This window comes from Notamacropus eugenii, chromosome 5 (assembly GCF_028372415.1).
Source record: "Notamacropus eugenii isolate mMacEug1 chromosome 5, mMacEug1.pri_v2, whole genome shotgun sequence".
NCBI lineage: Eukaryota > Metazoa > Chordata > Mammalia > Diprotodontia > Macropodidae > Notamacropus > Notamacropus eugenii.
Window position 1 is genome coordinate 209,816,089 of NC_092876.1, and position 27,459 is coordinate 209,843,547.

Here is a 27,459-nt window from a genome sequence, read left to right on the forward strand (position 1 = left end):
ACAGAGAGAGACACAGACAGACAGACAGACAGACAGACAGTGGCAGAGGTTGGATGGAAGAGTTGTGAAGTTTGTTCTAATAGACTTGATGAGTTTGCTGCTCTTGATCAATTTCCTGATTCTAATCCACTACTTTTTCTAAAATACTGGGTTGCATATGGAGAAATTCCTTGTGAGTCTTGTAGTGCAGGCTCACCAATCAGAACAGTTCAGCCTGCCAGTCACTCAGGCCCTCAACCTTGATATCATCCTTAACTCTCCATTCTCACTCACCCAGCATGTCCAATCTGTTTTGCAAATCTTGTCATTTCCAGTTTCACACCATCCCTTGTATATATCCTTTTCCTCTCACTGAGCTGCCATCTTGGTTTAAGCCCTCATTACCTCTTGCCTAGATCACTGCAAAAGCCTTCTAACCAGTAGTCTCTCTCTACTCTAATTCATTCTTCACTTAGCTGCCAAAGGTGATTTTTCTAAATTAGGCCAACTGTGTCACAGTCTCCTCCTTCTCCATGAGTTCCAGTGTCTCTCTGTTATTTTGAGGATCAAATGTAAACACCTGTTTGGCATTTAAAGCTTTTCATAACCTGACTCCTTCCTACCTTTATGCTCTCCTTCCACTTTACTTTCTTCTATGCGTTCTGAGATTCAACTATACTGACCTTCTTGCAGTTCTTTAAACACAGTCCAGCTCTCATTGCTGTGTCTTTATACTGGCTTTCCCTGGGTCTGGAAGGCTCTGAGTTCTTACCTGTGCTCCTTATTTTCTCTTTCCTTTGAGAATTAGCTCAAATCCTCCCTTCTGCCAGAGGCCTTTCCTGGCCATCACAGCTGCAAGTCACTTCCCCAGTCAAAGCAACTGTCATCACCTACTCTGTACATATCTTTTATGTAATCTGGTTTATGCGTGTCATCTCCCCTACTAGAATATAAATTCTTGAGGACAGAGAATTTTTTTTTTTTGGCCTTTCTTTGTATCCCCAGTGTTTAGCACATAGTAAGCACTTAATAAATGATTGTTTGACTGACTGACAGGGGAGTTCCAAAACTGAGTAGATTTAAGTTCTACATGGAATTCCATGTTTTCCTCTTTTTTTCTTTTTCAATTAACAAAACACTTGTTTTCATTGAGGCTACTTTCTCATCTCCCCTTACTTCATTGAATAAAGCAGAGTAAAACCCTTGTAATAAATATGCATAATGAAGCAGAATTAAATTCTCATATTAGAAATAACCAAAAATATATCTCATTATGCATCTTGAAGATATTACCTCATCGTTGGGCTCCTGGAATTGTGGTTGATCATTTCAATGATCAGGGTTCTTAAGTCTTTCCAAATTGTTTCTTTTTACAATGTTTGTCATTGCATAATTTGTTCTGGTTCTGTTCACTTCACTTTACATCAGTTCATACAAATCTTCCCAGGTTTTCCTGAAACCACTCCTTTCATTATTTCTTACAGATAACAGTATTCCATTACAATCATGTGCCATAATTTATGTAGCTTTTCCTCTGTTGATGGACATCTCTTTAGTTTTCAATTGTTTGTACTACAGAGAGTATCTATAACTTTTTTTTTTTACATAAAGACCTTTTTTTCCTTTCTTTTTGGAATGAGGTCCATATAGTTTCACAATGAAAAAATATTTACTGTAAAAGGTGATGCTAGGCTATAGATAGGTCTTCATTTTTGTTCAATAGACATTTATTAGAGTTCTGCTTTGTGCAATGCATTGTACTAGGTGCTGGGAATAATGAAGTGTAGTCCCTTCCTCAAGTACTCTGTGAAGCACTAGATAGATCTTGGAGCCCACGTTCCTGATTCCTAGTCCACTGCTGTTTCCAGTATATCACGTTGCTTATGGAGAGAGCCCTTGTTAATAGGAAGAACCTGTGAGTAAATAAGGAGTCATCTTCACAGATCCTTGACCAAGATTTCTGAGTGAGTCAGCCTCTGTTCCATAGAATTTCCCAGAGCCTTTTAATTAGTAGTAGCCTGCCTGTGTTGAGAGGTAAAGCTGAAACAGCCATTTGGGGAAGGGACGTAGCACTAAAAAAGTTAAGTAGAGGGAAAGGACAAATCCACTAATGACTTGTGTTGTTTGAAGTGGACTCTGGTAACTGAGATCTGGAACGATAGAAAACCTGTTTTTTTTAGATTTTCATTATCTTGAGTCATGTCCTATTTATCTTGCAGTTAGAAGTGAATAAATGTTGAATGAATGAAAAAATTCTAATCTCCGAAATCAGGTCTTTCAGGTGTGGGAGGGGTACCCTTCTGTATGGGGGTGCCCCTCATGTGACTGTCCCCTGCCCTCTAATGGCCGACCGTTTCACAGCACTGCAGCCAGGGTTGGGGGACATAGAGGGGTGTGATGGCTGTCGGAGAGGGGAGGAGTATATTTTATTTCACTTCTACAGAATGATTTAGAGGAAAAAGAATAAAAAAGGCCCAGAGTGAAGAGATGGCTAGAAGCCATGTCCATTCAGATTTTGTTTCCTGTATCAAACCCTTCAGAGATATTGGATTCCTGCCCTTCCAGCCTTGGCATTCTGCCTGGGAGGGGGAAAGGTGAGAACCCCTTCTGCCATTTGAGTGCAGCCAGAAGTAAGTCAGGGGGTTACAGTGTGTAAGTGTCAAGATCCTCTCTAACAAAGAGAGTTGCTCTCTCCTTCCTTTGGGAATAAGACAGACCCATGTCCTTTTAATGACTTAATCATTAACTATAATTAATTATTAAACTCTCCATCTTGTCTGGCAATGGCAGATAGCCAATCTGTATTTCACTCAGAATCCATTCCATTTTTATATTATAATAACAGCATCATCTTGGTTTTTCCATCTTCCGTTGTTTAGATTGATGGACTTACAGTCAAGAAGACCTGAATTTGAATCCTCTCTTAGACCCTGAACAAGTCACTTAATATCTCTCAGCCTCAGTTTCCTCATGTCTAAAATGAGGATAAGAATAGCACTTATCTCCAGGATTTTTTTTTTGAGAATCAAATGAGTTAACGTGTGCAAAGCGTTTTGTAGATCTTAAAGCTACAAATGCTAGTTATTGTTGTTGGTTGATTTTTTGACATTTGTAAAATTGGGTCAGAAAACTTCAGGAAACTGTGAGAGAGTTTGAGAACCAGAAGTTAGAGTTGTCCTTGAATAAAATCTTTGGAGACTGAAGACAGAATCTTGGGAGTGCTTATCTGACTTCTGTCATTAACATTTATTAAACTTCTCCTGTATTTAGGGCACTGTGTTTGGTGCCTTTGCCGAGACTGGAGGCTATAGTTGTGGAAGGATATCCATAGCAGATGACTGTAAAGAGAACTCTGTATTTGATTTCACTGGTTGATTCAGGTGAAGTCCAAGGCTGGTAAAGAAATGCTGACCAAGTCTTTACATTGCTGAGGCTGAAAGATGGAGCAGACGGTTCCTTGACAGGGGTAGTTTACTGATGATTTGAAATAGTAGCTGAGGTTAAAGAAGGCCATTGGACCTAAGAAAAGGGAAAAAAGACAAGAGGGTAACTTTGAGATCAGAAAGAAGGTCACCATCTGGGACCTTTAGTGCCACTGCAGCCATGCTCACAATTTTCTGATAGTAGTAGCAGTAATAATAGCTAGCTCTTTACATATGTTAACTCATTTGATCAATAATCATCAAGCATTCTCTACTCCCATTTCCTATAATCACTAGAAAGAGCTATTAACAGTTAATCTAGATTTTGCAGTTGAAACACTCATCCAAAAGATTCAGTTGTAAATAAATTTTATAGCTATAAAAAAAAAGTGAGTATTTTCATGGTCCATCTGCTCTCACTGAACTATAATAATAGTCGGCATTTTGTGTTTAGGTAATTTTATTTTTAGTTGTCTGCCCTGTTGTAGTCTGGTCCAAGCTATAAAGGTTACTGAGAGAGCCTTAGTGAAGACAAACCATGTTGTAATGGAAAGAGCATGAAATTGGCATTCAGAAATCTTTGGGTTTGTATTCTGCCTCTTGTTACCACTGTCTGACTTTGGGTTTATCACTTCTGTAGGTTAAACTGGTTTTCTCATGTGCAAAATGAGGTGCTTGGAGAACATGCTCACTCATAAGGTCTGAAATTTGTGACTTGGACTCTAGCTTCCATTTGACCTTCGCATGATTGCTCTATCCTGTTTTCATCTCTTCTCTCGTCTTTGGCTGTGTTTGCAGCCCGAGAGTTTAGCTCTTAAACACAACTACCTCCAGACTCTCAGATTCTGACTTCATATAAATCTGTTCCCTTTGTTTCCAGCTGTTGAGTTACATATCATTTTCTTCCCCCTTTATATCCTTTAGTAACTCTTGTTTTTAATGTTTGATTTTGTTTTCAATTATGTTAAGATTGTAAAAAATCAATTCTATATCATTTAGATATGTTTTCCTTTTTTGATAATTCCTTGCTTTTTGGGATCAGTTTGAATTTGTCCCTTCCTGTCCTCTCTCACCTTTGCTGTTATCCTGTTAACAAACACTAGTTTGAATCAATAACCATATTCCCATATCTGAATCATGACCCTCTGGACCCACCCTGATGGCTCCAGATATTAAGTAGAGTAATAAAATAGAATAAGAGAGTAGGCAAGCATAGGCTAAGTATTTGTACTTGGCTGCGAAGGAATTAGGTCTCTCAGTGAAGTTTTGTATCATGTCATTAGTCTCTTTGAAAATAAAGGACAAAGAATAACCATATATCCATAAACATTTTGATATCTATATATCTCTGTCTTCTACTTTCAGAATATGTGTCTGCAGTATAGGAACTGGGTTTTTTGGTGAGGTTTTTCTTTGTAGCAGCAGTGCTGAGCGAAGTCCTTGGTACATATCAAGCACATTATTAATGTCTGTTCATTAATTTGGGGGTGAACTTAGGAAGTGACTGGAAGAGAGGAGACCTCTGGGTTTTTTCCGTTAATGGATCTGTTTGTAAGTTTTCACTGTAAGAATATCCATTTGAAACTTGCCAGCAATGTCCCTGGATATAAGAGCATATGGATTTAGAGCTGAAAGGGACTTTAGAGATTGATCTTGCCTAACTGCCTCATTGTACAGTTGAGGAAATTGAAAAGTTATGTGACTTGACCAGGGTCACATAGGCAGTATGTGGTGGAATTGGTATTTGAACCCAGGTTCTCAAAAATGATGTGCTATTTTTCACTGTACTGTATGCTGGGATGAGAAAGAATGTCATTTTTGCCAAAGTTTAAAAATGACAGACACTTTGGGTCAAATAGTATATACTCTGTATCTAGCATTTTGAAGGGCATTGTTTTCTTTTCCTTATTAAGTAAGGGTGGGTAAGGTATGGGGAACTGAACGTTATCAGTTCCAGGAAGGTTTAAGAGAAGAGAAGTCTCTGATCCCGACCATATAAAAGGAAGGGAGACTGATCTCCACTGGACTCCAGTCCCAGGCTAAAATTCTGGTCAACAGTCAGATCAATGACTAACCTGCTGGACTGTTTGTGTCATGTTTGTGGTCTGTAGAGTGCTGGAAAATTGATGCTGAACCTCCAAAAGTAGCTTTACTTTACATATTCTCATTTTTATTGGTTTCTCATTGGTCACGCAGCCTTTATGGTGGAAAAAGGTCTTAGTCTGTCAGTACTACAGAGAGGAAAAGAAAAAACGAAGACAAAAGGCAAAGGAGGGAGAAATAAAGTGTTCCCTTTTTAACTCATTTTTGGCAGCCAGAAGTAAGTGGTCTGTCAAACGTGCTTCTCAGCGACAGCCAGACTGAGCAGAAGCCCAGAACTCCGTCAATTTCTGTGTCTTTCAGGCCATGTGGTGTGTTTGCCAAAGTGCCTGCCCATCTGGCCCTGGAAGGGGAGTGAGTTTTTTTTTCTTTAAAGAAATACGCACGCACATGCACAGCACGGCCAAATGGGCTGTCAAAAGAAACTGAATGTTTTAGCAGAACATAAATAAGTAAGAGCTTTTCCTGGAAGGTTGGGAAAATGAAGAGAACTGTGTCTAATTAAAGTAGCTTCTGCTAATTTCGAATTTGTGGGCATTTAGAATGGCTAGTTTATTTTGTGCTCCCTTTGGAAGAACTTGTTTGCTAAGCAGATAGTATAAACAATATTTTGGTTGGAAGAGTGTTAAACTATTTAGAGAACAAACTTTTTCAAGCACCCTTAAGCCTTTAGAAGTATGTTTGCATACAAACAATTGATATGCTAATTACAACTCCTTCTTAGCTGCTTTGGAGAAGTTAATGAAGTTTTCAGAAGTGCCTGTATTACTATCAGAAAATGGGTGGGCACTGACTAAAAGATAGTTTTTTTAATCATATCAGTCATTGCTTATTGAGAGTGGCTGGCCCTCTCTCAATAATGATTTAATAATGTTTAATAATGTAATAATGTTTTAGAAACATAATTGGAGACTGAGGAGGTTTGCTGCAAGATATACATAAATACCTCATCTGGGAACTGTGATGTTACTGTTGTGTGAAATTCTTTATATCTGGAAGATACCTTAGAGGATGCCCATCAATTGAGGAATGACTGAACGAGTTGTGATATATGATTGGGATGTAATATTATTGTGCTATAGCAAATGCTGAAGGCGATGCCTTCAGAAAAACCCAGGAAGAATTATGTGAGCTGATGCAAAGTTGTGAGCAGAGCTAGAGTATTACGCATGGAAACAGCAATTTTTTACCAGTAGTCAACTGTGAAAAGATTTTGCTACTCTGGTTAATAGGATGACGCACAACAATTCCAAAGGACTCAAAATGAAAAATGCCATCCACTTCTAGAAAGAGCTGATGAACTCTCGAGTGCAGATTGAAGCTTTTTTTTTTCACTTTTTTCTTGCCTTTTTTTTTTTTTTGACAACATGACTAATGTGGAGAGAAAAAATGTCTTGCCACTTCTCTCCTCCATCTGATGGTGACACCCTTCCCCTCTCCCCACACTGTATACTATGGTGGTGGAACAGATGGCACTTCCTCACCCTTTCATCTTTTTTCCCTGTCCCCTCTGCAGTCAATTCACAGCATCCTTATAACCTGTCATCTCCATTATGGGTTTGGCAAATTCCTGAGCTGTGGGACCTACTGTGAACTTCCTACCTCTCTTTCTAAACAACCCTAATCTCACTGCACTCCTCCCTAGTTTGGGATGGTATCTAGCTTCTTTGTGAATTTTTAACATTTTTAAAAAAATCCTGAACTTGAATATAAAATGAAAGCATTTCCATGTACATTGTAGAATGGAAAGGGATTGATTGTACATGAACCTCTAAATGTCTGTTATATAAAGCTTGCTTTTCTACTCTGTGTCTGAAGACAATGCTTTTCCCATACCTGGACCAATGAAAAGCTTCCTGCTTCTCTATCAGTTTTGGAGATGGAAAGTACTTGTGCAGAATTCCTATCGGTTTTTCAGGAGTGAGCAGAAAGAAGGCTAAGGCCAGCACAGATGGATCACTGTTATTAGCCCTCGATGTCCTCCCTTCCTTGGCTCCATTCCTGGGGCAGCCACTCACTTATTTGCAAAGCCTGGAAACCTTTTTACTCCATTGGATTCACCATACCTCTTCCCTACCCCCAACGCCTTTTTACTTTTCCATAGCGACCTCCAAGGAACTGCCTCTGCAGCTGTGAGCATCTGTGTGCTAAGAGGCCAATTGTAGTAGGCACTCAGGTTTCATACAAGCCAGATTTAAGGGGGAGGTGTGGCCGTTAGGGACTGGAAACATGGTCTGTGTCACAACCATTTCAATAATACTTGTTTCCCGAAAGAAGGAAAAAGAGGAGTTGAGGGAGTAGAAGATGAAGGTATCTTGATTTATGTTTCTGCTGAAGTTGTAAAGCAGTATTTTCTTTATTTCAACAGAGGAAACCAGTGGTATAGCATTAAGGTCGTTGTTTTACTCAAAAAATGTTTGTTTTATTTCTACCAAAACATTGAGGTGGCTGTGTAAGTAGTAGAAAAAACACCATACAAGAGTCAGGAGACCTGGGTTCTAATCATGGCCTTACCATTAACTCACTGTGACCTTGGGCAAATGCTTTATCTACATCCAAGTATCCTTACTTGTAAAACAAAGGGGTTATCCACCTAGATGAATCCTTAGGTCTCTTTCAGCCTGAACCTTCTTGATTCTGTGATTCTAAATCAATCATGACTGTATGTATGACTTGGGCTTTGTTTCAGCTTAATGCTGCAAAACATCCAAATCAGCATATCTTCTGTGTAGTCGACAGTCATAACTGTAGGTGTAAAGTATGCATTCATGCATGATAGAATATCTAAATTCAGGTGACCCAAAGAACAATGGAAAGATCCATGATTTGGTTCTAAGTAACCTGGAGAGTATGTTGTAAGAAGGAGTGGGAAAAAATCATCTGTAACACATATGGACTGGGAAAAAAATAAGTACAGACCATGGAATAACAGATGGGCAGTCCTAGTGTTACCCTGTTACCTATAAAGATGTTAAGAGCCAGAAGAAGGTCTCCAGGACATTAGGGAGATTCTCTGTGGAAGACTTGAAGTACTGGCCAAAAGTCACAGTGGATGAGAAGACAGAGGTGGGTCTTGATTTGTATAAGTCTAGGGAATGCTTTTATTGACGGGTCATGTTGTGGCAAGTAAGGAAAGGTCTGGAAGTCACATAGCATAGAAGTAATAATACTGCAAATACATAGTACAGATTCCAATAGAAATGCTGGTGTTAGTAAGTAGGACGTACGCTTTCCTTATAGACACACCAGGTTTGTTCTTTAGTCGTTTCAGTCGTGTCTGACTCTTTGTGACTTCATTTGAGGTTTTCTTGCCAAAGGTGGTTTGCTATTTCCTTCTCCTGCTCATTTTACAGATGAGCAAACTGAGGCAAACAGAGTCAGGCAACTTGCCTAAGGTTACACAACTAGTAAGTGTCTGAGATTGGATTTGAATTCATGGAATCTTTCTAACTCCACGCCCAGCCTCTATCCCCTGAACCACCTGGCTGCTTGCTCACCAAGTTATTATAAGATACAGATATTTATCCCCCTTTTTGGGGACACAGTTTTACACGTGGCATATCCAGATGAATCAGTCAGTAAGCATTTATTAAGCTTCTGCTCTGTGCCAAGTGCTAGGACAAAAATGAAACAATCTTTATCCTCAGAGAGCTTACCTTCCAACAGGGGAGACAATGTGCAAATGCCACTAAATTAAAAAAAAAATACAAGATCAATATAAGATAATTGATGGAGGGGCATCACTAGTTGATCTGCACAGACCTCTTTCTGGTATAGATGGTGTTTAAACTGCATTTTAGAGGAAACTAGGAATTCTAAAAGGTGAGTGGTGAAGAGACAAGGAGGGACACAACTGATTTAAATACCTGGAGGTGGGAAATGAAATGTCATTTAGGAGGAACATTGAGAAGTTCAGTTAAACTCAACCATAGTATGTGTGGAGGGGAGTAATATAAAATGACAGGAAATGTAGCTAGGTGCCAGGTTGTGTGTGAAGAGTTTAAATGCTTTTAATTCTAGTTTGATCTAATTTGAGTTTAATCTAATCTGATCTCATTTGATTCTAAAAGTTTATATTTGATCCTAAAAGTAAGAGGGCGTGGTTTACTGAGCAAAGGAGTGATATGGTTAGACCTGTGCTTTAGGGATATCACTTTGGCAGTTTTGTGGATGTACTGGTAAGGGGAGAGATCTGAGGCAGGGGAAACAATTAGGAGGATATTTTAGGAGTCCTGGCCAGTAATGCTGGATTGGGATGAGGGAGAGGAGAGAAAGGATTGGATAAAAGAGATGCTGTATAAATAAGCGACGTATTACAGAGGATATATATAGCATATTGTGGCTAATTGTATATACAAGTCACATTTGAAAATCCTTATGAATATTTAGAAAATTATTGTCATTTCAGTTTGTATACCAGAGAGTATACTGGGGAGTTCCTTTGGCCAGTAAAAAAGGGTGTTTGCAAATCAAACATTTAATCTTGGGAACAAAAAAAAAGTACTTTTCAAAAAAAAGCAGTTGATTTACATTCTGTAAGCTAATGAGCATTTATTAAGCACTTACTATGTGCCTGGCACTGTGAGGGTGGAGTTGAGATTAGATCACTGAAATTTGTAGTGGCCCCAGTTGTATCAGCTTCCTAATTTTCTTCTGTTTCATTCAGCTGCTTATAAGTAGGATGAAAGCAGGTAGCTGATGGGAATAATGAAGGCTCTGAGTACCTGGTATTGTGCTCTGCACTTAAAAGATACTCAGTGATTGTTAAATTTGTTGACTCTCTGCTGGGGCAGGGAGGGGGCTATTTCTATTTACTTAATAGATAGGAGAGGTTTAATGGTGTTACTTCTGGACTGAAGAGAGGTATTATAGGGTAGTGAAAAAGAATTTTTGGTTTCAAAATGAGAAGACCTGAGTTTCTGTCCTTGTAATAAAACTCTCTGTTTGACTTGACGTGTGGGGGCAAGTCACTTAATCTGTCTGAGGCTTGCTTCTCTTTTCTGTAAAATGACAATAAAAATAATTTCAATACCTACTTACTGTAAAGGGTTGCTGTGAGGAAAGTTCTTTGGAAACCTTAAAGAACTATATAAAATGTGAATTATTGTTGTTATTGGAAGAGGTTGATTAAAAATTTTGGTCTCATGAAAAGTCTGATGATCCTTTTTTCATATGCCTGAAACAAAATATAATGAATAAATGATTCACTGTGAAAAAGTTTTTAGAAGGATGTGAAATCAAAAGCAATTTATGGTACCATTTGGTGGGGGATGTTTATTATTAATCCAACTTTGAATGGCAGTTTGGCTTGTATTTGGCCATTTTGTTTTTAATTGTGCCATGTTAAGCCAAGAATAAGATCAAGATACTTTTGTAAAAGTTAACCACACTCAGTTACAATGCATTTAATATAATTTGGCCAAAACAATTATTTTATGGAGTGTTGATTGTATCTGAATGATCTCATTCTTTATTACTCTTTGCGTAGTGGAGGATGGGCTGGCTGTATAAAGATCCTATTCTGCTACCAGATGCCTTTATGTAGACTCCATTGTTGTATCAGAGCCACTGGTAAGATTCTAATCCTGTATCCCTATAATAAATCAAAGCCAATGACAATGACATGGTTAGAAGGTGACATTTCTTTGGACATATTTAATGTTTTCTTAACCTCCCCCAAAAAGATGTCTTTATTCCATATTTTAGATTACTTGCTAACATTAGTGAAGTTTGTTATCCTACAGCAATGATGTGGATTTTAAAATCAGCTCCTTCACTCTAATCCTTCTCTGCCAATTTTCAAGACATAGTTGCTTAAAATGATGTTCCTAAATGAGATTTTTCTGAGTTTTCTCATTTCATATTGAATATTTATCAATAAATATCACTGAATTTGTGCTAGGGTCAATTTTTATGTTTTGGAAGGGAGAAGGTGAGGCAATTGGGGATTAAGTGACTTGCCCGAGATCACACTGTAAGTGTCAAGTGTGGGAGGCTGGATTTGAACTCAGGTCCTCCTGACTCTAGGACCCACGCTCTATTCACTGTGCCACTTAGGGTGAGTTAAAAAAAAGAATCTTTTATTTGTACTTATCTGGATTTCCCCAAAGATCCCTCCCCAGCGATCCATGCTTTGATAAAGAGTAAAAAATAGAAAGAAAAAGTACTTCCCTAAAGCTAATTATCGTATCAGTGCAGCCTAACGGAATATATATCCTTCTGACCCATAGGCCACTTCTACTACAAGAGGAGTAAGGTTTATTTTCTCATCTTGTCTTTGGGAATAAGATTGATCATAATTACAGTGTTCAGTTCATTTTTTTCTCTTGATACTGTCATAGTCATTACCATATATATTATTTTCCTGCTCCTGCTTACTTTGCTTCATCAGGCCATATATATTTTTCCCATTCTTCTCTGAATTTTTCATATGCATTACTTCTTATAGTATAATCATATTCTGTTACATTTGTGCACCACAGTTTGTTTATCTAATTCCAAGCTGATGGGCATCAACTGTGTTTTCAATTCTTTGCTACTACAAAAACTTCTGTTCTGAGTGTTTTGGTATACATGAACCTTGGATGAATGAAGCTTTGAAAAGAAACCATCTGAAGTGTGTGTACACAGAAGTTACTCTTAACATAGCGGTGCCTCATCTCCCACTGCTTTGCTTTTGTAGTCTTTGGTCCTATACCTGGAATGTATCCTCCCCTGCCTCTGCTTTTTAATGTTGCTAGCTTCCTTCAAGTTTTGGGGTCTGTGCCATGGCCTATAGGAAAGCTTTTCTATAGTTGTTAGTTTTCTTTCACTTCTCAAATGATCATGCCTAGGCTTATTTGTTTACATGTATGTCCTCTTAGGAGGATGTAAGATCTTGAAGTAATAATGGCTAGTACCGGTTAGCATTGAAGGTTTGCAAAGTGCTTTGCATAGGTTATCATCCTATCTAGCATGATGTCTTGTGCACAGTAGATGCTCACTAAGTGAGAATTGGATTGAAATAGTTTGTAGAAATCTGGGCTACTCTGTCAATAAATCTTGCAATGTAAGATTTGACTTTTTTCTTTTTATCCTGAGAGCAACTGGCTAAATAGGGTGAAGTAAGTGGTAGCAGTGACAGGTGGGAAATTGTTGAATTGTCCATTGAGTTACTTAAGCCAGGACTTGGAGCTATAATTTTTCTAAAAAAAAAATTTATGGCTATTGTTCACTTGTTTTCAGTCACATCCAACTCATCATGACCCCATTTGGGGTTTTCTTGGCAGAGGTACTGGAGTAGCTTGTCACTTCTTTCTCTAGCTCATTTTATAGATGAGGAAAGTGAGGCAAACAGGGTTAAGTGACTTACTCTGGGTTACACAGACACTAGTAAGTGTCGGAGGCTGGATTTGAACTCATGATAATGTTTCTGAGGGGAGGGAGAGAGGGAGAGAGGAAGAAAGAGAGAGTGACAGACAGAGAGAGTTTGTGTGGGTGTGTTAGTATAGGGGGATGAGGATTAAAGAGGAACTTGATAACCAGTCATTCTGCTGCTAATGGAACCGGGATTAAAAGACTTTCTCAAGTCATCTGTGCACTTGTGACTGAGAAGTCTGCTGCTCAATGAGCAGTCTATTGATTAGTGTCGCTTATTTAAAAAAAAAAAAAAAACTTCCGTTGGGAGTCATACTTATACTCACACTATTTCTACAGATTTGTGTAGCATTCCCATTCAATCTAAAGCAATTACTAAGTACCTTATATGTATCAGACACTGTTAAATGCTAGGGATATAAAGACAAAAATGAAGACATTTCCTGCCCTCAAGACACTTACATTCTGTCAGAGGTGAGGGTGTGTGTGTGTGTGTGTGTGTGTGTGTGTGTGTGTGTGTGTGTGTGTGCGCGCGCGCGCGCCACAGTTGCTAGCTCTGTGACCTTGGCCAAGTCACTTCACCCTGTTTGCCTTGCTTTCCTCATCTGTAAAATGAGCTAGAGAAAGAAATGACAAACGACTCTAGTTAGTATCTTTGCCAAGAAAACCCCAAGTGGAGTCATGAAGAGTAGGAAATGATTAAAAAACAAGAAATTAAATACAAAATAAACAAAAGGTACTTTGGGGAGTGGGAAGTAGCAGCAGCAAAGAGGATCAGTAAAAGTGCTCATGTTGGAGGTTGCATTGGATCTGATCTTTGAAGGAAACCAGGGTTTGCACAAGATGGGGGTGAGGAGGGATTACATAGAGGATAGCCATTGCAAAGGTATTGAGTTGGCAAATGTGAGGTAGGCACGAATGGACCATAGAACCTGTGGAAAAAAAAGCAGTACTGAAACGATAGGTTGGAATTAGATTGTGAAGATCTTTCAGTGCCAAACAGATGAGTTTGTCATTGATCCAAGAGTCAGTGGGGACCCACTGGGATTTAATGATTAAAGGAGTGACGTGGTCAGACTTGTGCTTTAGGAAAATCCTACACAGCTGCATGATGGTGTGAATGTGACCCCTGTAGCTTCACACATTTTCTTTCTTATCTTCTAAGTAACACTGAAAAAAATTCCCATATCGTTCACTTACCAAGTAATAATAGTAACTAATTTCATTCATGTAGTATTTTAAGGTTCAGAGAATTCTTTCCTTACAACAGTCCTTTGAAAAAAAAGCAATGCCAATATTGCTAGCTCCATTTTACAGATATGGAAACTGAGTGGGGAAGGGAATGATCACTTATATAATGCCTACTGAGTGCCAGGCTCTTTGTTAAGCATTTTACAAATATTTTCTCATTTGATCCTCCCAACAAAACTGAGAGGTACTATCTCTATCCAGTGTGCTACTCACTGCCTCAAGTATGTCATTTGCCCATAGTCTCTCAACTAATAAATATCAGAAATAGAATTTGAACGTAGATCTCCTCACTTTAAGTTGAGCGCTGTTTGCTTTGCCTCTTTCCATTCTTTCAGAGATTGATTAGAGAAAGTGATTCCTGTATAAATAATGGAAAAGTTTAACTTAAAAGGATTAAAATCTTTACTGGATGGCAAAAGGTTAAAAGCTGAGGCTTAAAAACTTTTCATGAAATACTATATTGTTGGCACAACATTTACTTCAAAATTAAATACTTTTCTGTTTTGGAAATTTTAAAAAGCTATGCCTGGGATTAGAGAATTCAAGTTAATATATACTACTTCACTAGAAATAAGTTGGAGGATGTTTTGATCAGAAAAGACCTGCTTAACCAGAAGATATTCTTCCTAGTCTAAATATAAGGAAATAATTTGGAAAAGTCTCACCAAAAGCTATTTTCAGACTGAGAATTGTAATGGAACACTTGGAAGTTTTCATCCTTTCCCCGAATAGGAAAAGTGTTTTATTTTCAGAGCTAAAGAATGCTACACAATGTTCCAAAAATCTGTGCCCATGGAACGGATCTGATGTGCTAAATTTTTTTGAGAGGAAACACAGTTTAGTGCAGGAATGGCCAACTGGCCAACTTTTAAAGATAGCAGTGAGGGAAAGGAAGTGCACATACACTATAGCATATACCTAGTTGGAGCCTAGATTTAAAATGACAGTGACCTTCATCAGGCAACAGGGCAATGAAAAATTCAGTCAAAGTGATATGATTTAAGGTGTCTAGAGACACGGGGGACCATATCCAACCAGTAATGACTCTGTAAGCCACACTAGGTAGCAAACACCTATCAGATATGAAAGGTTCTGCTGACTTTTTCTAATTATTGTGATGCTGTGGAGACAGAATATCTTATTCTGATTTTTTGGTTCTTGCTTTCTCACTTATTTTTTATTTCCTTGCATCATACACATAGGATTGTAGGACTGAGAGCTAGAAGCAATTTTTGATATCACATAGTCTAGCTCTTCATTTTACCAGAGCAAGCAGAGCCAGAATTTTAACCCAAGTCATCTGTCTCCAAATCCGTTGCGCTTTGTATGACATCAAGTAGGTAACTTCCCAGGAGTCATAGAAGGAATCTCCTCTGTTTAGCTTTATGATATATGTACTTGTTCCCTCCTTCATTAGAATATATGTGCTTTTAGAGTAGGATTATTTCATTCTTTGTACTTATATTATGACTGCCTTGTACTAGGTGCTTAATAAATACTTAATAAATATTTATTGATTGATCTCAAATGTTACTGAGGATTAAAAATTCCCCTTGACCCACTTTTGAGATTTGGTTCTTTGTCTTTTCACAGCATAGGGCATTATTAATTATTCACTTCCAACTATTTTACCCTCCCTTGGCTTCAGGGACACTGCTTTCATTAAATTCAACAAAACAGTTAAACACCTACTGTGTGCAAGACATTCTACTAAGTCCATGGATACAAAGAGAGATAAAGCAATCTTTGCCCTCAGTTAACTCATATCTTACTATTATATTAATTGACTTGACTCTTTTATCTCTTCATACAAATTGTTTTCCAAGGTTTGTTGTCTGTAAGTCTTATTGATCTAAGTTCTTGTCCAGGGGTGGGGAACCTGTGGCTACAAGGCCAGCTGTGGCCTTCTAGGCCCTTGGGTGTGGCTTTTTGACTGAGTTCAAGTTTTACATAACAAATCCATTTATTAAGGGGATTTGTTCTGTGAAGTTTAGATTCCATCAAAGTGCCACACTTGAGGATCTAGAGGGCCACATGTGGCCTTGAGACCCAAGATTCCCTACCCCTATATAATGTCTATAGGTCTTCTCTAGGTCTGTCTGTGCCAGTATTGTCTTCCAGATTGTCAGCTTCTTGAGGGTAGGGTTTCTTTCACATGTATTCTGAAGAGCACGTAATGCCATGAAAAGCAAATGCTTATTAATGGTATTTTGTTCCCCTTGATGAGCATGATGATTGATCATTTAGACTGTTGGTTTGTCTATTCAGTTGTTGGAAAGCAAACTCAGGTGGTTCATTTTAGAGGAAAATAGAAAAAAAGACAACCTGTGAAAGCTGAAAACATCCAAAATAACTATTTAAAAAACAACAGTTTTATGGTTGTTTTTAAACATTCATAATGGTAGCGTAAGGATGACATCTATTTTATCCCTGAGAATGTCAAATCAGCTTCCCCAACTCAGTTAATATATGACTGAAATACAGCCAGGAACAATTTAAATAGAGTGAAAGGGGGGAAAATCTCCGATGTTTACTTCTCTTGGATTGTCTTCTCTCAAGTTTGCCTGATTTGAAGACCAGAATTGTATAGCTCATTTAAATGAGTATTCATTTCCCTTGAGAGCTTAGGGGGCTGCCTGTCTGGAAGTTTTGTTAGGGCCATGAAGAATTAGTCTGAGCCCCTTACTTTCATTTGCAGCTAGCTATATACTTGTTTTAATGTGTTAGCAGCAGTTCCAATTAACATCAAATTAACCTCAATTAAGCAATTTCCCATATAAGTGTACACGTACATATAGCTGATTCAGACGTTGAGCAAGTTTTTATTTTTTTGTATTGGGTGAATGTACAATGTAAGAAATAACTGATGAAAGCCCTTAACTAATATACTGTAATCTAATTCTTCATTAAAAAGAGGCCAAAGTTATGTTTCTCTGCCACAGATAAACTGCATTATGATATAGTAGGTAGTTTTAGTTTCCTGGGGCCCTTTTATTTAAGTCAGTCACATTTTGCAAATTTTAGAGCACTACATATATACATATCTTAATTTTTATTTTTTAATATTCATTTCTAATAAAATTTTGAGTTCCAAATCTCCCCTCTCTCTCTCTTCCCTCCTCCCTAAGGTAGTAAGCAATTTGATTTAGATTATTTTTGTGCAATCATGTAAAATATATTTCTGTATTAGTCATATTAAGAGCACTATATTTTTGAAAAATGGTCAAAATAGGGGGCAGAGCCAAGATGGCGGAGTAGAAAGACACACAAAGGCAGGCTCTCCCCACACAGCCCATAAAATACCTGTAGAGAGGGACTCTCAACAAATTTTGGAGCAGCAGAAGTAGAGAACAACAGAGTGGAGGAGATTTCCAGCCCAGGGTGACCTGAAAGGCCCACGGGAAACGTCTTTTGCACTGGATGTGGAATGGAGCCCAGCCTGTCCTTGGCTGCATGGTACGTCTTATGAACAGCCCTCGGGGGTGGAATCTCCAGTCGTGGAATACCCAGTCCCAGCAGCAGCAGGTTCGCAGATCCCTCACCCCACAGGCGCTGAAGATCAGTGATGGGGTTTTTTCAGCTGGCCCGGAAGGGAGAAGGGCCTTCCCATAGCTCTTGCCTCAGCAGCAGCCACAGAGGCCACATCAGGCAGGCGGCAGCAGTTCCCACTGCAGCCCCTACAGCAGCCGCATCCATTGTTGGATCGAAAAACCCCTGGGGGCACTAAGGAGCTGACTTTTACCTCAGCTCTGGGGGAGCTGCTCCCAGACCAGTGTACATGCTTGATTGTGCCACCTTGGAAGAACTGAGATCTTACAGATTCCCACAGTATACCCTACTGTTGATAAAGGACCCAAAAGTCAAATAACTGGTTGGGAAAAATGCCCAAGAAAGGGAAAAAAAAATAAGACCATAGAAGGTTACTTTCTTGGTGAACAGATATTTCCTCCCAGCCTTTCGGGTGAGGAAGGACAATGCTTACCCTCAGGGAAAGACATAAAAGTCAAAGCTTCTGTATCCCAAACATCCAAAATAAATATTCAATGGGCTCAGGCCATGGAAGAGCTCAAAAAGGATTTTGAAAATCAAGTAAGAGAGGGGGAGGAAAAACTGGGAAGAGAAATGAGAGAGATGCAAGAAAAGCATGAAAAGCAGGTCAACACCTTGTTAAGGAGACCCCAAAAAAATGCTGAAGAAAATAACACCTTGAAAAATAGGCTAACTCAATTGGCAAAAGAGGTTCAAAAAGCCAGTGAGGAGAAGGATGCTTTAAAAAGCAGAATTAGCCCAATGGAAAAGGAGGTTCAAAAGCTCCCTGAAGAAAATAGTTCTTTCAAAATTAGAATGGAACAGATGGAAGCTAACGACTTTATGAGAAACCAAGAAATCACAAAACAAAACCAAAAGAATGAAAAAATGGAAGATAATGTGAAATGTCATTGGAAAAATGACTGACATGGAAAATAGATCCAGGAGAGACAACTTAAAAATTATGGGACTACCTGAAAGCCATGATCAAAAAAGGAGCCTTCATCTTTCATGAAATTATCAAAGAAAACTGCCCTGATATTCTAGAACCAGGGGGCAAAATAAATATTGAAAGAATCCACAGATCACCTCCTCAAAGAGATCCAAAAAGAGAAACTCCTAGGGACATTGTGGCCAACTTCCAGAGTTCCCAGGTCAAGGAGAAAATATTTCAAGCAGCTAGAAAGAAACAATTCAAGTATTGTGGAAATACAATCAGGATAACACAGGTTCTAGTAGCTTCTACATTAAGGGATTGAAGGGTGTGGAATATGATATTCCAGAAATCAAAGGAACTAGGACTAAAACCAAGAATCACCTACCCAGCAAAACTGAGTACAATACTTCAGGGGAAAAATTGGTCATTCAATGAAACAGAGGACTTTCAAGCATTCTTGATGAAAAGACCAGAGCTGAAAAGAAAATTTGTCTTTCAAACACAAGAATGAAGAGAAACATGAAAAGGTAAACAGCAAAGAGAAATCATAAAGGACTTACTAAAGTTGAACTATTTACATTCCTACATGGAAAGACAATATTTGTAACTCTTGAAACTTTTTTCAGTATCTGGGTAGTTGGTGGGGTTACACACACACGGAGCACAGGGTGAATTGAATAGGATGGGATCATATCTTTAAAAAATGAAATTAAAGGGTGAGAGAGAAATATATTGGGAGGAGAAAGGGAGAAATGGAATGGGGCAAATTATCTCCCATAAAAGAGACAAGTAAAAGACTTTTCAGTGGAGGGAAAAAGGGGGAAAGTGAGAGAAAAAACATGAAGCTTACTCTCATCACATTCAACTAAAGGAAGGAATAAAATGCACACTCATTTTGGTATGAAAACCTATCTTACAATACAAGAAAGTGAGGGAGAAGGGGATAAGCAGAGTGGGGGGGATGATGGAAGGGAGGGCAGTGGAGGGAGGAAGCAATTTGAAGTCAACACTCTTGGGAAGGGATAGGATCATAAGAGAGAATAGATGAAATGGGGGGCAGGATAGGATGGAGGGAAATATAGTTAGTCTTACACAACATGACTATTATGGAAGTCATTTTCAAAACTACATAGATATGGCCTGTATTGAATTGCTTGCCTTCCAAAAGGGAATGTGTGGGGAGGGAGGGATGAAGAGAAGTTGGAACTCAAAAGTTTTAGGAACAACTGTTGAGTACTGTTCTTGCAACTAGGAAATAAGAAATACAGGTACTGGGATATAGAAATTTATCTTGCCCTATAGGACAAAAGAGTAGATGGGGATAAGAGAAGGGAGGGATGTTAGAAGGGAGGACAGATTGGCAATAGGGGTAATTAGAATGCTTGGCATTTTGGGGTGGGGGAAGAGGAGAAATGGGGAGAAAATTTGGAACCCAAAATTTTATGGAAATGAATGTTGAAAACAAATAAATAAATTTAAATACAAAAAAAAAAAAAGAAAAATGGTCAAGATAGATTTTAAAACTGTAGCCATAAGGTCCAGCTTCCTAAATGTTCTGTTCCCTCATTCTCTCTTTACGAGCCATGTCTATGTAGGTAGCCTTTCCTGCTCATGACAGGATGAGTAGAGTGGAGCTTTAGGAGTCCCTTCTCTTTCATGAGAATTTTGTACCTTTCAAGGGCACTAAATTGGCCATCTGAGAGCTGTCTCCCCCCTACACGCACACACAAAAAAAAAAACCCAAAAGAAAAGAAAAATACCACCACAGGAAAGACCACCACAGGCATTGGGCTTCCTGAACTATAAAGCTATGTATATAGCTCAGGTCCCTCAGAACTTAATACCAAGGTTCATTCATTTTAAAATCTAAAAGCTTCAGAATCTATCTCTTCATGGCTAAGTTGAATTCTACTTTAAGTCAGTGTGAATAAGTGCTAACTTAATTTATTTAGTGAATGGGGAACATATGCCTGAGTGGAAGGAATCTCATACTCTCCCTTTTTTATTTCTCTCAGCAGAAATTATATTGTCAAAGACGGAAGTACCTTTAACCAGTTTTTTTGAATGTAAATTAATTTTTTTCCAGTTAGCAAAAATTTGCCTTTTCTCCTTCCTATCCTTCTCCCAAATGAAAAAGAGAAGAACCAAGCTCCTGTTAGAAACATCTATAGTCAAGGAAAGTTCATTTCTGCATTGGCCATGTCCACAAATTAAAATACAACAAAACAAAACTCATTTTCTGTTCCGAGTCTTTCATCTCTCTATAAGGAGGTGGGGTAGCAGGTTTCCAGCTTTTTCAGTAGTTCTCTGGAATTACAGTCATTATGCATTATCCTAAGCTCTTCCAAAGTTTTTTGTGTGTATAATGTTGTCATTGTATACATTGTTCTCCTAGTTTTGCTCTTTTCACTAGTGTATCAGTTCATATAAATCTTCCCAGACTATTCTGAAGCAATTCTCTCCATCATTTTCTTTTCATGTTCTTCTTGAAGTGAAACACAGTTTATTTAGTGTAGACTAGTAGCAAAAAAAGGCCTTAAATGATTTCCTCACATAATTACTTAAATTATAAATTTTATTAAAAATTCATTGAATTGAGTATTTGTAGTTCTTTATAAAGGGGTGGGGTCTGAACCATACAGATGCCATGTTACTGTTGCATACTGAAGTGTAGGTTGTTACTTGATAGGTGGAATTTTGACAACATTATTCGAGTTATACTCTTCAGCAACGAAGGACGAACACACACTACAGGAAGTTGAAACATTTTTGAAATCAAAAGATTTATGCTGAAAAATAGGTAGTAGAGCTTTTATTTTTATTGAATACATTTCAATATAAGTGAATCAGCTTTGGTTATCATTTTGATTATCAGTTTGTAAGAAAAACCACACATAAAAAACGTGAAAATTAGTGGAATAATTATCAAATGTACTGTGGAAAGAGCACAGACTCCCTAGTCAGAAGAGTATGTTCAGGTGCCCTCTCTGGTGCTTACTCCCATACATGAGTTAGGGCAATTTTTTTCATCTTTGTGGTCCCTCAAGTCCGTTCCAACTCTTAAATCTTATGTTGTTATGATATGGGAGTCTTCAAACTTATCCCATTTGAATATGGGAAGCATCCAAACCATTATTTGTGACTCTTTTGGAACATTCTAATCTTCATCAATTTTGTTCTATCAGAAACAGAAGGCATTTGTAGCTTGTGAATCACCAAAACAGCAACATTCTTGACTTTGGAGAAGAAAAGCTTGTGCAGCTACCTTCAGATTTAGGATTCTAAGCAGTATTTATTTCAATAAAAAACTAATTTAACTCTTCATGAAAGGCAGTGAAAATACTATTGTCTTTTTCACTTATGTGAATGAAGATTTTCAGCTTCTCCTTGCTTTATCAATTTCATTTGTGCCTTCCTAGAACTCCTGATGGAAGAGCCAGGTGATGTTTTGAGGCCTTTTCTTCTGGTTCTTTTATTATTTAAGGGGTACAGCATTTGGGTCATTGACCTGCTCTTTTCTCATTTATTACGCAAACAGTTCTCTTTAATGAAGCTCTTCTATCATTTCTCACATGTGAAGATCCTAGATTATTGATTTATTACTATTTTTGTACCTGTCAGCAATAATGATAGGAATAGTAATAATATTTCAAGCCTGGACAAGGATGTAGCTTCAGTGAATGAAGACAAATTGTAATTCCCTCATCTCCTAGTAAGTGGCCTTTATGAACTGCTGTTGCCAAAAGTTCTGTCACCTGATATCCAGTCTCCTGGTGGTGAGGCTCTTCAAACTTTAGCTAGGTTATTTTTTGTAACATAAGAGCATTGTTGATCAGTGTTGAGTCAGTGTGGAGCAGTGGACTCAGAGTCAGAAAGACCTGAGTTCCATTCCTGCCTCAGCTGCTGTGTGATCCTGGGCAAATCAGTTAACTTCCTCTGCAGCCCAATTCCTACAACTCTAAAATGAAAGGGCTGGATTCTATAGACTCAGCATCCCTTTTGATACATAAATCTGTGATCTGTTTTAAGCAGGCTGTACTCAAAGCCTTTCAACCCTGGTGATGTTTGCTAGGACTTGAACTTCATTACCATAGCCTCAAAGAATTCAGAGTAACCAAGCTTGTCATCAGAGTAGGATATAGTCAGGAAAACAATTATAATAACATATTTAGTAGTGACAAAGCTCTTTCCCCGTGATGACCCTCAAAGGTAATAGTGCAATAGTCCTTCTTCCCGTTTTCCAAATGAGAAGACATAGATTCAGAATATACATGCTCCTGTTAACACAGCTATTAAGTGTTAGGTCAGGATTGAAATCTAGGATTTCTGATTAAATCCAATGTTCATTCTGGTCCTTGAAGATAGGAATTGTTTTGTTATTGGTATCTGTATCCCTAGTATCTAGCACTGAGACTGGCACAAAATACACTGATTTCATCTGATTGTGCAGAACATCTGAGTGGTTGAGCTGCTCGGAATTTCTACAGTAATTTGCATTTTAAAAGTCCTTTGCAATAGTATACTTAGTCATGTTAGAAAATCAGCATAATAAAAAAGTATGGCTAACTCTGCAACCACCTATGGTAGAGTATGGGGGTAGGGATTTGCTTTGGGGTCTAGTCCTGGGGTGGTAATGATCTTGTTTAATAGACAGATAACAAGGAGAATGGTTTCTTAGTGTACCAAAGTGCAGTGGAGCAAGATGATAAGGGAATAGTTGTTGTGAGGCTGTTTTTTAAGAAAGGATGATCAAAAAGTTATCCTAGAAAATGGCAGTTTTGAATTTCAGCAGAGAAGCTTGAACCTCTGGAACTGAGATAAAACCTTTGTGAATGTGAATAAGAACAAAGCTTAAAATCCACCCTAGAATTGCTTCAGGTTGAGTGCATTTGGGAGTAGTGCTGAAATTCTCCAAATATTAACCATTTAACTGAAGTAGATTGGGTATTCATTGTCTCTGTGCACGCTGGTCAGAAGAAAAAAAAAATTAGTTATAAGGTTTGCCATGTCAAGTGCTGTGCTTATAACCCAAAATAATAGCTTCATGTGAGATTAGCTAGACAATCCCAAGCAATATGAAAATTCTTGGAGCTTTGCATTCCCCTCCAACAGCTTTATTTGATTCTCAGGAGAGAAGCATGTTGTAATCATCAGAAGACTTGGTGGTAAACATATGCTTTTAAATGCTTAAAAACATTCATTTCCTAGTTCATGGAAATAAATTTAAAAAAATTCAAAATCAGTTTAGTAATTCTCACAATTCTCACAATTTTGTAAGATATAATTTTTAATTTTTAAAAATTATCTGTTTTTATGCCCTCCTACCTTTGCTTCCCACTATCAAAAAAAAAAACATAGCAAAGACAAAAACAAAAGAAAACAAAACTCTTGTAACTATATATATATATATATATATATATATATATATATATATATATATATATATATATATATATATATATATATACTCCAGCAAAACAAATACCTGTGTTGTCTACATGCAGAATAAATAAATTTTCCCGATTTGGTCTGAGTCTATCCCTCGCCTCTCTGCCAGGAGGTCATGTTTCATCGTGGCTCCATAATCCCTCTAGCATTTGCCCTTTTCCTTTCTGGTAAAGTTTACCTATCTGACAAAGGTAAAATGCTTTTGGTTTTCATTTCTCTCATTATTGGTGACTTGGAGCAGTTTCTTCAATCGGTTATTTATAGCAATCTTCCTCTAGAAGCTGCCTCTTTATATCTTTTGACCATTTAATCATTTGAGGAATGGCTTCTACAGTACAATTATTAAAAGTTTATTAAATTTAAAGGCATACTTCAAAGGCTTTCAGCACTTAAGAAAATATAACTGAAAACATTGTTGACAAGGAAGTCAAATGTAACCCATATTCCCAACCTTTAGTGTTACTCCTGACTCTTCCTCTCCTGATCACTCAGTGCCCAAGTCCTAGTGATTTTAATTTTTCACTATGTCTTGTATATATTGCCTTCTCTGTTTTCCCAACTTAGCAGTAGGATCATCATGACCATGAAACTTGACTGTTTTAATAGCATGTTTAATAGAATTTTCTAATAGGGCTCTACCTTCACTCCCTACCTGAGTCCATCTGCCCTTTGTAGCATTGCCAGATTCAGATATATCTTCTTTATGATTACATGTCAACTTGTCTTTCTGGAGCCAACAGTTGTCACTGGCTCCCTCTTGTGTACCTGGTGAAGTTCATATTCCTTTACCTGAAGCTCAAGGTATCTCCTACAACCTCCACCATCTCACATTTTTATCAGTGTCTCATTTGGCTTTGTTACTACTCTCTGCCACTCAGGGAAACCATGGTATTTTCTCATGTCCATACCTTTTGTTGTTTCCTATTTATACCTGGAATGTCCTCACTCGTTGTCTTTCCTAGTGAATTCTATCCCATCTGTTAAAGCTCCTCCTCCCCTCCCCCCAAGAGATCTATTCCACAAAGCCTTCCTTTGGACTCTGAGTTGGCAGTCAAAGTTCTTCCAGCATTTGCTTTGCAGCTATTGTGAAATATTGTGTATGTTTGGTTGTTTGTGTTTTTGTCCCTACAAAACTATAAACTAAAGACCATGTCTTACCCAAACTTTACCTGTCCCCAGTGCCTCATACAGTAATATACTCGTAGGTACCTGATAAGTGGTGCATTTATTATTGAGAGTATCTCTGAGTTCCCTCAGATGAAGTACTGAAAACATTTATCAGCACATTTATTGTAAGAATGCTGTCATTATAAAAACTTCTTTTGGGGGAAAGGGACATTTCTTTTGGAAATGCCTTTAGAGCCTGTGATGTGTTTTTCTGAACATCCTTAGGGGTGGCACGTATTTAACCTGTGAGTAATTTTGACTTTTAAAAACATTCCCAAGGCATTGAAAAAATTCAAATCAGTCTCATTGCTTTCAAGGTCACACTTTGTATACTAGCCATGTATGTAGTTAGTTGAGGAGGGGAAATAATTTAGTTTGAGGTATACTGAAGTATGTACGATAGATGACTCCTCCATTAGCCTGTGAGGGCCTTGAGAACAGGGACTGGTTTTTGCTTTTCAGTCAGTCAACATTCATTAAGTAACTACTGGGGATACAGAAGACACTCAAGACAATCTTTAATCTCAAGGAGCTTACCATCTAATGGGGGACACAGTTTGCAAACAAATATCCAAAGCAAGCAATATACAGAATAAATAGGAAATAATTAAGAAAAGGAAGGTACAAGGAACTTCATACACTGCCTGGCACATAGTAGGTCTTTAATAAATGCTTGCTGATTGACTTATAATAAATTTATACAAATACACACACACACACACATATATACATGCTCCTTATATATGTGTGTATACATATATACACACATATATACATATCATATAGTATGAGATATATGTGCAAGCTGCTATACTAAATTTGATAAGCCTCTGTGTATCTATTAAGTATACGTGTTGTAAAATGGGTCCTAGAGCATGGTCCCTGGAGTCAGGAGCTTTAGGCTCTAGTTGGAAGTCTGTGACTGATTAGCTTGGGCAGAGTTGCTTACCCCCTTAGATCCTCATTTCTTTATCAACACAATGAAAGGATTGGAACAAGAAGATCCTAAGGGCTTTTCCAGCATTCTGATGCTTAAATACAGTTTTCGTTCACACCAAACAAAAATTGCTTCTCACTTTTGCCAGTTGGCTCTTTGTAGGGTTGCTTTCATAGACTTATTTCTGGTGCTGAACTGTGATGTTTATCCTTATGAATGTGAGAGGATGCGTCATTCTTCACAGCTTAAATATTTTTCTGATTTCTTTTGTCCCCTGCAGGAAAGATTTCAAGTCAAGAATCCTCCTCACACATACATCCAGAAGCTGAAAGGCTATCTGGATCCAGCTGTAACCAGGAAGGTAAGATGAATGTGATGGCTGTTACGGTAATGTCCTCATCAACAGGCAGAATCCTCTTGTATTTGAAGAGGGCTTCCTTCCTCAAACACAAGTCCTCTGCCAGATCCTCCAGGGAACACAATCTTTTGAAATTGAAAAAAGGAGAAGCAAGCAAAGAGAAAAGAATCCACCTCCCCTGACAATCGCCATCACTTTGAAAGTCTGGCTTTTTGGGGGAGTGGGGGGTGTTGATTTAGTGGAGAAGGAAGGAAGCCAGGCAGAGGAAGGTTATTCAGTTATTGCTGTTCACTCTCAGTACAGTTTGCAAAGGTGTAGCCCAACATGAGAAAAGTGTGCCTAGCAGAAAGGAAAGATGTTTGTCATGCACTGGTGCACTGCCAGAGACCTTGAACATTACGAGGGCTTTGTCAGTCCAGCTGTGTGTTTATATCCTGTGCAGCTACTTTTAACAGCCTCTTCCTCCCTCCAGAAGGTGAGGAGAGAATGTCCGATTCCATTTTCGGCTCATTCTCTTTCTTTTCAAACAAGCCCTGCTTTGTTGCAGCCACACAATTGATTTGGGCAGATGCCTCGTGGTAAAGTATGTAGCCTGGCACAGCCCTTCGGGCCTTGAATCAATCTCTGGCTGTCTCAGGCCAAAACTGACCTCCATCAAGATGGGCAAAAGGGCTTTACACCAGATAACGTTTGTTTTCCTGTTGACCTGCTGCCCCTCCTTTTTTGTCAAGGCTGCAGTGAAAATATCTTAGGCTACAGTCCCTCTGTTGTTGCCCCATGTGACCCAGGAGAAACAAAGAGAAAGACTTCGCTTGTTAGTTTGTTGGCTTAAAGGCTGTTGTCTCTCTGGGTTACTGTTATGCTTTTTCATAATAATTTTTTAAAGGACTAACATGAGAATAGATTTTGTTACCTTCTAAAGTTTTTTCTGAACTTTAATTTTGGGAGTAGCTTGTGATTAGTCAGGGGAGAAAAA

At 38.2% G+C, this 27,459-nt stretch overlaps 1 protein-coding gene across 4 annotated transcripts in view; it reads left to right on the forward strand.

Annotated features, from left to right (window-relative positions):
- The window catches only part of FMNL2 (formin like 2), a 366,690-nt gene that overhangs the window by 217,217 nt on the left and 122,014 nt on the right, over positions 1-27,459 (forward strand). For all 4 annotated transcript variants that reach the window (XM_072611975.1, XM_072611974.1, XM_072611973.1 and 1 more), the window contains exon 3: positions 26,406-26,486. In XM_072611975.1, coding sequence (XP_072468076.1) covers positions 26,406-26,486 — 81 coding nt within the window. The remainder of the gene's footprint in view (positions 1-26,405; positions 26,487-27,459) is intronic.